Here is an 11,631-nt window from a genome sequence, read left to right on the forward strand (position 1 = left end):
CAGGCTATCTGTAAAAGCACTTATTTCCACAGGGATTTTCAACTAGCCAGAGTCAGGAACCACTTCGGTTGGCCTGTGGTTTCACAAATGTGCCTCTGTGCAGTATTTAAATGCTAGGGACAAACATGAGATGCTGGGGAACTTTTATTAGCAGTAATTATTATCTGTATTGTGGTAGAGTTTGGAGGTCCCAGCTGAGACTGAGCCCTATTGGGCTAGGTGCTGCACAGACACAGTCACTCTACCAAAGACCTTACAAAGCAGATAAAGGGTGGGAGAGGGAACTGAGGCACAGGATAGGGCAGTGACTCAGCCAGCAACTCAGGAGTAGAGTCAGGAACAGAAACCAAGTGTCTCAGCTCCCACCACAGTGCCCAAGCTACCCAGACCACACTGCCACTAGCAGTTATAGCTTAGAACAGCAGATAGCCACTGTTCTTGCTAATCATAACAGGAGAAAGAAGGTTGGATTTCAAGAGGGATCTAGCCACCCTGAGACTCAGGAATGCAAACAGGGCCAGGGTCCTTACCAGGCCTCTCAGCTGCAACGCCAGCCTCTATCTGCAGTGACAGTGACTCTGGGCCCTGAATTTTCACTAATACTTAGAAATGAGTGGCTTGATTTACAAGAATCCATGAAAGCTGTGGCCACTCTGCACCTGCCGGGACATTTAGGGGCCTAAATAGGAATTTAGGGGTCTAACTTTAACAGTGCACCCCAGGTTTTGAGATCAGTGACTGGAGTTTGCAGTATGCAGTTCAGAGCACTAGGGGGAGAATGGGAGCACATGCAGGGATGGTCGGTTACAGATAATGGAGGCTTTTGCCATAAAGACTCCATTTATGCAGGGTGTGTAGTACAAAAGCTTGTATTACTTCACCCACCTTGTCTCTATAAAGATGCCATCTCAACCCAAGCAGCAGGCCTGGAAGGGGGGCACAAGGAGGGGTATCTATGTGGCCCTGATGCACCCAGCCCTTTCTGCATGGATATGCATAACCTTGCCCTTCTGGGAGCACTTTATCCTGGACTCAAGTTCTGGAAGGTGATTTTACTTTTTTTTCCTCTGGTTTTTCTTTTCCCTTTGGATGCACCAGGTTTCCTCATGAGGCCAGTATTGTATGGAATGCTAGATAATCCCCAGAGGAAAATACCCCCTACCTGGGCACTGCTTCCTAAGCTTTAGCTCTGCTGCTGGTGGGCAAATGGCAATAAGCAGATGGTGCCTGATCCAGCAGATGGCATTGTACTTCCACACACAGTACCGTCCCTGGACCAGAGGGCCGTGCTGCAGCATCCGCCTTGGCAGGACTGCCCTGGCCCAGCAGCTGTCACCATGCCCTCTGCCCTCCTGCAGTATCAACCCAGGTAAGTGGTGCTGCAACCACCTGCAGTATTGCCTCTGGACCAGTAGGAGGCACTGCATCCACCTGCAGTACTGCCTTGGGTCTGTAGAAGATGCTGCACTCGCCTGCAGTATCCCTCCAGGTCAGTAGGGAGCGCTGCACCCCGTGCTCCTGAGCCTCGGCCAACAGGTGACGCTGCGCTCACCCCTCTGTAGTACCGCTCCATGGCCTGTAGCCGGCGCGTCGCCCTCCTATAGTACCGCCTCCCAATCAGCAGGTGGCGCTGTGGCACACAGCACTAGCTGTTCCTGGGACCTTCCTGCCGGGCCGACGCTCTGGGCGCTACCCGCTCCCTCTAATACCCTTCGTTGGCCGCCGAGTTCCGGCCTACCGCGTTGTGGTGCCGCGCATGCGCAGAGACCCTTCTCTCTTTGCCCTTCCTCCTCGAGTACCGGGTAAGGAGGCCCCGGGCGTCCTCGACCCGAGCGGGGGGCCTGGCCTGGCCTGGCGCGGGGGAGGCCGCTGGGGCTGGGGAGGGGGAGAACGGTGGGGCGTGGGGGGAGGGGCTGAGGTATGGGGGAAAGGGGAGGGGATGAGGGGGGAACGCTGGGGAGGGGCTGAGGTATAGGGGAGGGAGTGAAGGGGGAACGCTGGGGGGTGGGCGGAGGGGCCGGAGTTGAAAGTGGCAGAGGAGGAGGACGAAGGTAGGGGTGTGGGGGAAGGGAGTGGGGGGAAGGGGGAGAATGCTAGGGGGTGGGGGGAGGGGCTGGGGTATGAGGGAAAGGGGTGTGGGGGAGGGGCTGGAGTTGAAAGTGGTAGGGGAGGTTGTGGGGGAAGGGGCTGGGGTATGGGGGAAAGGGGAGGGGCTGTGTTGAAAGTGGCAGATGAGGGCAAAGGTAGGGGTGTGGGGGAAGGGAATGGGGTGAAAGGGGAGAATGCTAGGGGCGAAAGGGGAGGGGATGGTTGAAAGTGGCCAGAGAGGGGTGTGGGGAAAGGGGCTGGGGAGCTGGGATCCTCTGTTTGACTGGGCGAGGGGGGTGTTGGTCTGTGGGGGAGGGAGGTGGCTGCCTGGCCTGGAGGAGGGGTACTAGGTGGCTGTATGTTGGGCTAGGTCTGGGATCCTCAACCCTCTTCACCCCCAGGGCTCCTGTTCTCCCCTGCCTCCTGGTGGCTTGTTGCCTAATGGGTGGCCTTACATTTAACTTGGTTGCCTTGGCTGCTGTCAGTGCCTTGCCCTCCTTAGAGACCCAGCTGTGGTGTCTTTAGCCACGTGGTGCCTCCCTGTGATAACTAAATCTCAGACTGCAATAACTCCCCTTCCGCAGCACAGAGCTCCTAGTGGAGGGAGTACTGGGCTAGGGCAACAGGGACCTGCATGTACCAAAGAGGGGAAGCCATGGTTGAGAAGTCAGTGACAAACCCCTGCCAGTTTGTTTTAATTATTCAGCCTCCTATCTGCCAGAGGGGTCTGGTCTCTATCTGTAAACTGGAGGTGATGCTGACCTATATTGCAGGGGGCCCACAAGGCCATTTTTATTACAGTAGAGGTCCCGGCCATGACCAGGGCACTGAAGACACAGCCCCTGCACTGAAATGCTTACAGTCTAAACACACAGGATGAGAGGGGCAGTGACTTGCCCAAAGTTGCTTATCCAGTCAGTAGCAGAGCTGGGAGTAGAACTCTGGGCTCCCAGTCTAGTGCACTACCCACTAGACCACTCTGCTTCTCCCTAATACCTATCACAAGCTTGAGGATCCTTGGGTGAAAAGTGTTTGGGGCACGCAGAGTATTAATGCACATTGAAAATGACCTTGGGGATCTGAACATCACTGACCATTTGTGCAGGAGTTAATGGGCCATTCCCATCGCGAACTTATTTGACCCTGAGTGTTAGAAGTCTGCGGGAAACATAATGCAAGTGCTCCTGGAGAATGGTTTGGCTCAGCCACACAAGTCCTGGATGAAGGGGGCTCTGCTACTGGGGGCTTGGGAGGAGTCCCAGAACCTGAGGATGGTTCTGGATCAGGGGATGGGACATGAAGATGCTTTGTCTCCTGAGAAACTCCAGAGCTCTTTACGAAAGCAAATGACTTGAGTTTTGCACTCTACACAGTGTAAGTAAATTATATCCCCATATGGGAAAACTGAGACAGAGTGATTTCCTTATGATTGAGTGAGCGAGCAGCAATGGGAAGTAGAACCCAGATGTCCTGAGTCCCAGTCATCTGCCAGATCACACAGGACCCTGATGGGTTTTTCCCATCGTATCTGTGACTCTCTCCATTCCAGTATGGTGCCTGTGTTTTAAAGCTCAGTCAAGCTGTGGTTATTGGTCTCTGGTAGCTGAGCTGTCTACCTTATTTGTTTTGTGGTAGCTCTTAACAGCCTCAGTCATGAACCAGGACACCATTGTGCTAGGCACTGTACAGAGAACAAACAGCTGATCCCTGTCCAAAGGATCTTACAGTCTAAATACTTGAGGATTTTGTGCTCTGCCTCCATTCATCAGTGGCCTGCACTGTTCAACCCCTTGTGGGTTCCCATGGGATTAGCATTGCACTTTTCTGGTGTGTCTGATATTGTGCAATAAATGATCATACCCCCTTCTCTCAGCTGTTGTCACTTCTTTGTGATGATCCCAGTTATCCGTTGTTATCAATATTATCACTTTGGTAATATTGTTTTGAACTTTTGGCACATTCATTGGGAGTCCCACCCACCCACCCCTCTTTTCAGCATGTTTCGATTGCGGTGAATGATAGAAATTGTGGGGCGATGTGGATTCCTAATGTGGTGGTGTTTTGGTTTCTCTTCTAGTTTTGTGACCCCCTGCTGTCCCCGAATATGTATGCCTGTGCAAAATTCGTCTCTGCTCCTGCCCTAGTGAGTAGCATAAAATCTCATTTTTTTAATCAATTCTAATACTAGGCATTTCTGCAATAGTTTTTGAACATACTAGCTAATCTTCACAATCCCCTGCCACATAGGTAAGTGTTATCTCCCTTGTCTAGAGAGGGAAGTAAGACACAGGTGCCTGCAGTCTCCCATGAAGTGAGCGGCAAAGCTAGGAATAGAACTCAGGAGCCCTGACTCCCAGTCTTGTTCTCCTAGGACATTCTGCCTCTAGGGGAGTGTGTTTGAAAAAAAAAAAAAAAAAAGTAGATTTCACTTCAGTCTGTATCTGCTTAAAGTAATGGTGGCTAAAGCCAGCCTCATTTTCAGTATGGCGGTGAGGACTGTGGGTATTACTGATGCTGTGCATGCTGGGAATTGTAGTTACCACAGACCATGCTTCAGTATCAAAGATGAGGGGAGCTGCTGTCTACATCTTATCCAAAATTGGATGGGCTCTTAGCCAGTTACCAATGAATGCCTCAGCACTCTAGTTTAGAGGTAACTTGCCCTCAACAGGCCAGATAATTGTAACCTTTTCCTATTTGCTACTAATTAGCTGGGTGGCGTTTCCTGTCTCTGGAGGTGTAATAAAACTTCCTTCTAAGCTAAGCTGCTGCTGCAATGTTAAGGATGCCAGCCCATTAGACTTGTAACTGGTTGCTGGCTTTCAGTAACCCTGCCCTGGTGCCAGTCTGCCTGCCCTCAGGGCCCGCACGTCAGGACTTGGTTATTCCCACAACATGCTTCAGAGATTCTGTAGTGTCAAGGGATCCCTGATCATGCCTCGAGCTCTGCTCCACCCAAGGCTGTGGCACATCTCAGACGCTCTTGTCTACATTGACCCACAGAGCTATGTTGTGGAGACCTCCTCCCCTGCCACAGTGCCCTACTGTAGATGGGCCCTGCTTAGCTACATGCTTCACCCTGGCTTCAGTCACCTGACACTAAGTGAATCCCTGCTATGATCATCTGAGTTCGGTCCAGATGTGTACAACAAATATGGCTGCCCCAGCCTCCTGTTTCATCAGTTCATAGGTGGGGAGGGAAACAGTGATTAACTGGAGTGCTTCCTGCTAAATCTGTGCTAACCTGGCCCGGAGTGGCAAGTGCCAGCAATAAGGTGATCCCATGGTAAATGGGAGGCACTCTCCATTTACCATCTAAGTGTGTGGAGTCTCATGGCTTGGCTACACTTAACAGGGGATCCACCTGTGGCGACTGATACACGGGTGGTCAATTTAGCGGCTCTAGTGAAGACCCGCTAAATCGACCGCAGATCGCTCTCCCGTCAACTCCTGTACTCCACTGGATTGAGAAGAGTAAGGGGAGTCAATGGAGGACGTTGCGTAGTGTGGACCCCACGGCAAGTAGATCTAAGCTACGTCGACTTGAGTTATGCTATTCATGTAATTCAAATTGCGTAGCTTAGATCGACCTTTCCCTGTACTTTAGACAAGACCTCAGTGAAAGAGGGTTGGCTCTTGGATGGTGTGTGTCTGCCCTGGGGTAAGTTACTGTCCCCTGTGTCTCCCAGTTCAGTTCCTCCCTTCTGTGTTAGTCTTGTGTTGGAGTTCCAGTAGGGCATAACTTCACATTGACTGTGGCTGGTTTCAAGGTAATGGTTACTTGCTGTCCTAGTTATTCCGCCAGCTCCAGGGGCAAGAGTGATCAGGATTACCGTCCATGATGGACTGTCCTGGGCCATACTGGTCCATGAAGAGGCAGCGTTTGGTAACCTTCATCCTTTGTGTTGCCTTCGCATGGACTGTGATGTGGGAACGCAGAGAGGCTTGAGAACAGTGTTAGTTTGTGCCAGTTCATAGCCCCGGCACCTCTGGGCTTAGCAGTTCATAGCCCCGGCACCTCTGGGCTTAGCAGTTCATAGCCCCGGCACTTCTGGGCTTGCCACATCAGTTATGAAAGTAAAAAAAAAAAAATTGCTTGAGCCCTGGCAACTCTTTCATTACAAATTAAGCCCTGCTTGGGAATAAGTTTGGTTTGGAACGTATTAAAACAGGAAGTAGCAACACGATGCCAGTGCTGCTACCAAGTGTGTGGATTCCTGCTGGCCTCGGGGAAAGTGCTACCTTTCCTCTGCCCCTACTGCAGAGACATGGAGTGCCACATTCAGCCATGGAGTCAATGGCAGTTGCTTCCACTTATGCCAGAGCTGGATTTAACCCAGAGAACTGCTGCAGGGCATTCATGGCCTGACTTCTGAAGGTACCCAGCCCCTTCCAGGATCAGGCTGTCCACCCAGCCACCGGAGGGACCTTTATGCAGATGAACTGCAGAAGACATCCCGTCTTGACTCTTGGAGCAACAGCTGCTCTGGTGTCCCTGAAAATAATTCAGTCACTCTGCATTGGGCCAGCCCCAGCTAACACTGGGGGAGAGCCTGGCACACTTTGGGTGCTATGTAAATGTTCCCACTCCCTGCAGAGTTGCAAGGTGGGGGAAATACTGCTCCAGTTCCTTTCCAGTCTCAGCATAACTGATCTGACAGATTATTGCAGGAAGCTGGCACTGAGTATCTGGTAGGGATTGTATTGCACTGCCTCTCTGGGCAGAGCGGCTCCGTCTGAATGATTACTTTGTCTGTCTGCAGGTGAGGAACAACTCGAGGCTGCTGTGCAGACCAGTCTCTGCCTCCCTGCTGAGCAGGCCTGAGGCCAGGACAGATGAGGTAAAATGCTGAGCTTGGACCATGAAAGTGGAGAGGATCTTCAGAGCTTGAATTAATTTAAACATTGGGCCCAGCAGGGGGCGTGCAGAGCAAATAGTCCACTCCATAGCAGTCTTTGATTAGAGCGAAGCTGGGGGGTGGGAATCAATCCCTGCTGGGTGAGGAGGCTCAGCTGGGCTGGCTTCCTCTCTCAGGCTTCTGCCCTTAATCACTTAAGGGAGAATCGTAAAGCAAGAGGAAAATCTGGCAACAGAAGCAAGCATGTTAACAATGCTGCAAGCTCTCCCTGTGGAAAGGGATTGGTGATTCAGTAGGAGGTGCTCTTCCTTACAAGTCAACTGTGAACCGATCCCCCAGCAGGAGACTAGAGGGCGCTGTGCTGCTGCAAGCTGTATTTCAGATTAGGTGTAACAGTGAGATCAGGATCCTCTGGCACATACAAGGAAGCTAGCCCTGGAGTCCCAGCCAGCTCTCGACGTGTAATTAGTCTGCTCCCACAAATTCCTCATGTGGGCTCAACTGAGAAGTCACTTCCTGACCAGAAGTATTCTACACAGCTAAACAGCTGCCAAATTCCACCCCAGCCATGGCTGCAGTTCAGTGGTGGGTGAAGAACTTCACAGAAGGATCATGTATTAGAATTAAAATGTGTAAAGCGCTTTGGGATCCTTCAAGTGAAAGGCACTATAGAAATGAGAGGGAGGGGGCGGTGCAGCAGGAGCATTAGACTGCTTTAAACCCAATATCTCAGGAATGCTTCTAGGCCAGTGCTTTATAATGCTGGAAATCCAGCTCGACAGTAGTTTTAAGGCATTCATTGCCAGGCCTAGCAAGTCACAGTGCCTTCTCTTACTAAAACCCCAGGGAGATCAGAATTGCCCGTCCGTATGGGGAAACTGAGGCACCAAAGTGAAGCAATTTGTCTGAGGTTACAAGGGATCTGCGAGAGCTGAATTTAAATGGCTCCCAGTTCTGTGGCTCACTGCACTGATTATGCCCCTCTCTTTAGCCTAACTCACAACCTCACCCCTCTAGAGGCCCATGAAGTCAGTTCTCCAAGCCATGTGGGAAACTTGGGTTCTTGTAGAGCTCCATCTCCAGCTGAATCTCTCTCATCCCTTCAACTCATCCTAGCTCAGCTCCACCCCAGCACCCCAGAATGCCCTCCTCCAAGCTGTGCGCCGGGAGGTCCACACCAGCTCCAGCTCCCGGGACATTGACACCGCGGCGAAGTTCATCGGTGCTGGTGCTGCCACCGTTGGGGTGGCCGGCTCTGGTGCTGGCATTGGAACCGTATTCGGCAGCCTCATTATTGGCTATGCCAGGTAAGGAATGAGCCAATATCGGTTAGCGCTGCCCCTGCTTTAACCCTGTCCCCTGGCTTGGTTACAGCTGGTGCAAGCAGGGCCTGGGACAGGGGTATCAAGCAGGGTCTTTGGAGCTGTGCTCCGGCTCCGCTCCAGCTCCAGGCAAAAACCTGCTGCTTCGCGCTCCAGCTCCGGGCTCCGCTCAAAAGCCCTGGTATCAAGCAGACCATGGGCCAAATCTGGACCGCCAGATGCTTTTGAACGGACTCCAAAATCTTCTTATCATTATTGATTTTTTTATTATTTTCTCTGGAATCTGGACCTAGTTATACCTTGACCAAGCAATTTGGACCATGACAAAAAATAATTGACTACGTCTGGCTAGGACTTCCCAGCACGAGCCTCAGAGCAGGGGTGCAAGTGAAAGCACGACCCATCAGACCTGTTGTAAGGGAAAGGCTGTTAAGAGTGAACTCAGTCTCCTGCTCTTCCTGTGCATTCATGTGGGACTTGGATTCTTTAAGCTGTCCTGTGCAGCCTCCGCCTGTTAAGATGGCAGCTCCTTATGCGATAGCCCTCTTTAAAAGGAGTAGCGATGGATTCCTCTGAACCTGGACATGGTGCCTAGTCTGTTACAGTCCTCTGGCCAATGCTCTTGGCTCTGTCAGTGGAAGGGACCGTAATCTGTCCATGAGGAGCATTTCTAAATCGGTCTGACCAGTCCTTTGTATAAGCAGGAGATTTGGGGTAGGAACAGGACAGCTGAGGACTCTTACTGGGTGTCAAGCCCTTCCTGTCTAGGGCACGGATTCAGATCCAGCCTGAAATCTGCCACCGTCTGTGGGTCAAATGAATCTGGCAGGTTTCAGTTTCATCCTTCATGGGTGAGAATGTCCCCTGCTCCCAGCTAGTTCTGTTGATACTTTTGAGTGAGCCATGGAGGCCAAACTTCCACTAGAGAGATCGTTGTTGGGCAGGGTGGGGCATGCTGTAGGGGACAGTGGGGAAGCTTGCCCTGGTACTGTCCCCTGCTGTGCCTCTATTGCAGAGTCTCCATAGCTGTCAGCCTGGTGCTGAGTTCACATCCTCTCCTCAGCAACATGGGCTGTCCCAAGGAGCCTGTTGGTGGCTCTGAAACAAAGTGGGATTTTCCCACTTCCTCCTGCTGTGGGACTCTCTCTAGTGATCAGGGTGGATTTTGGTTTCTTACCCTAAACCTATAACACTGGGATTTTTGTCAGCTCTATATGCTAATCCCAATGCTGTTGCCCAGCACTGAGAAAGCAGGAGACAGGTGTAGGCACCAAGTCAGGCTTCTTTCAGACCATCACACACCTGTCAGATACATGAATTTGGGACTCTTGAATGTAAAGACCCCTCTGGAGTGAATCTAGGGCTCACCCATCTGGGAACTCCTCTGCAGCCAGCAATCACTACAGTGCTCCCTGGTGGGAGAGGCTGGGACTGCATTAGTCTGAACACTCCTAGGCAGTTCTATTGTATGGGAGATCTGGGACTTTCCTCACCTCCCCACGACTGTGCGTTGTAGTGGTTTCTCCCCCTGGCCAAGAGGACTGTGCCTGGCTCTCTTCAGAGACTGTCCTGGGGATCAGCCAGAGGGGGTTGATCAAGAGCAAAGAACCTCATGGGCCATTAGGATCTGGCAATGCACATTGGTGTATCTGACTCTTGGGCTGCCGTGCCCAGCCCGGCAGCATGGGGGATGCTCACTATGCTCCTACGTGCTTCACTGACTGGTGCTTTCTTCCTCCCCTCATAGAAACCCTTCCCTGAAACAGCAGCTGTTCTCCTACGCCATCCTGGGTTTTGCACTCTCCGAGGCCATGGGGCTCTTCTGCCTGATGGTGGCTTTCCTCATCCTCTTTGCCATGTGATGGAGCCAGCTTCCTGCTGTGTGTTCCTCCTGTGTCTAGTTTATCGTGAGCGGTTGTGAATGTCCTAATGCAGGTGGGGGTATCCCTGCCTCCTAACCAAATCTGTCTGGCCTGGCCCTGACTGAGGGAAGGTGAATAAATACTGTATTGATAGACAGAACGCAGGTTCTTGGTGTGTTCTTGGCATACAGGGAGCCAGTTTGGCCTCTTCCTCTATGTGTGTGCACTAGGGTGACCAGACAGCAAGTGTGAAAAATTGGGATGGGGGTGAGGGGTAATAGGAGCCTATTTAAGAAAAAGACCCAAAAATCAGGACTGTCCCTATAAAATTGGGACATCTGGTCACTCTAGTGTGCACCCACCGGCTAGCTGATGATACTTGTACCTGCAGCCATGCTGCCTAGGGCTGTGCTCTGGGTAGACCTTGGTAAGATAAGGAGGGTGAGGCCTTGCCCCTGGGGGAGCTTTTAGGTGCTGCAGGACTTGGGATGGGTGACTCAACAGGAGGTGTGCTGGGTGCTGGTGAGCTTCAGGAAGTATCATCTGAGGTTCTGACCATCTGTGGTCAAGTTCCCAGGCTGCTTTCCTACTAGTCTGGGTGTCTAATCCTCATGTCCTGGCCAAATTCCAGCTCTAGTCTTTCTTCAGGCTGACTCTCCTATAATGGCAGAGCAGTCCCTTCAAGTCCCAGGCACCTCCCCCCACCCCACAGTCTAGAACAATCACCATAAACAAAGATTAGAGTTGTTCATTGTTCTCATTAAGACGTGCCCATTAGGGAAGGGAGGGCATTCCCAGACCCTGGCCTCTCGCAACACTTGGGCTCTGAAAGCCAAGCTGGGTTTTCTCTGCCTCTGACATCACAGTGGATAAGAAAGGGTCCACAGTGCGAATGGCAGGGTGAGGGTGATGCAGCTCTGCATCTATCCATCCTCCTGATGCCAATAGGTGCCAGTCTGTGGAAACCTAGTGAAATACCTCAGTCTAGGGAAAGGTCTCCATAACTGGTGCAGAGAGGCCTTTGCCTAAAACATCCCTGGCAAGAATCGAATACAAAGCAGTGATGCTAGGAATTTGCAGTTGCTCTGGCTTAGTTGCTAGAGGCCTGTGCTCTAGTTCCACCATAAGCAGAACTCCCTGGGCTAAGTTCTGTGACCTGTTATGAGGCTCCCCCGGTCTCTGGGGTCTTCACAGCACCTAAATGTTGGGGGAGGGCAACTCAGCCTCTTAACCTGCTTCAAGGAAGCAGCCACTCTGAAATGGAATCCATCTGCATGGCCACAGGGACTGTCTGACAGCAGAAGCCCAGTGCCATAGACTAGCCCCTAGAGAATACTCAAACCTTAAATCAAGTTAGCCATAGAGAGTGTATATTCAAAATGCGTAGCCAGAGGGTGCTGGCATGCCTCATTGGCTATGCTGTGATAGTCCACCCTGGGGCACTGGAGTGCTTAAGGCTATGTCTACACTGGCAATTGAATGACAAAACTTTTGTCTTTC

The 11,631-nt window shown here is 51.7% G+C and overlaps 1 protein-coding gene across 2 annotated transcripts; it reads left to right on the forward strand.

Annotated features, from left to right (window-relative positions):
- The first annotated feature begins 1,695 nt into the window (after nucleotides 1-1,695).
- Nucleotides 1,696-10,291, forward strand: ATP5MC2 (ATP synthase membrane subunit c locus 2). Of its 2 annotated transcripts, XM_050926021.1 has the most exons (6): nucleotides 1,747-1,802; nucleotides 3,194-3,462; nucleotides 4,166-4,231; nucleotides 6,852-6,929; nucleotides 8,064-8,254; nucleotides 10,017-10,291. In XM_050926021.1, the coding sequence occupies exons 3-6, from the start codon at nucleotides 4,193-4,195 to the stop codon at nucleotides 10,129-10,131; spliced, it is 423 nt and encodes a 140-aa protein (XP_050781978.1). In that variant the 5' UTR covers nucleotides 1,747-1,802; nucleotides 3,194-3,462; nucleotides 4,166-4,192; the 3' UTR covers nucleotides 10,132-10,291. The 2 variants fall into 2 exon arrangements, with proteins under 2 accessions (XP_050781977.1, XP_050781978.1); XM_050926020.1 differs by lacking the exon at nucleotides 3,194-3,462 and having other exon boundaries at nucleotides 1,696-1,802.
- The last annotated feature ends 1,340 nt before the right edge of the window (nucleotides 10,292-11,631 follow it).

Source organism: Gopherus flavomarginatus, chromosome 16 (genome assembly GCF_025201925.1).
Source record: "Gopherus flavomarginatus isolate rGopFla2 chromosome 16, rGopFla2.mat.asm, whole genome shotgun sequence".
In the NCBI taxonomy this organism is placed as follows: domain Eukaryota; kingdom Metazoa; phylum Chordata; order Testudines; family Testudinidae; genus Gopherus; species Gopherus flavomarginatus.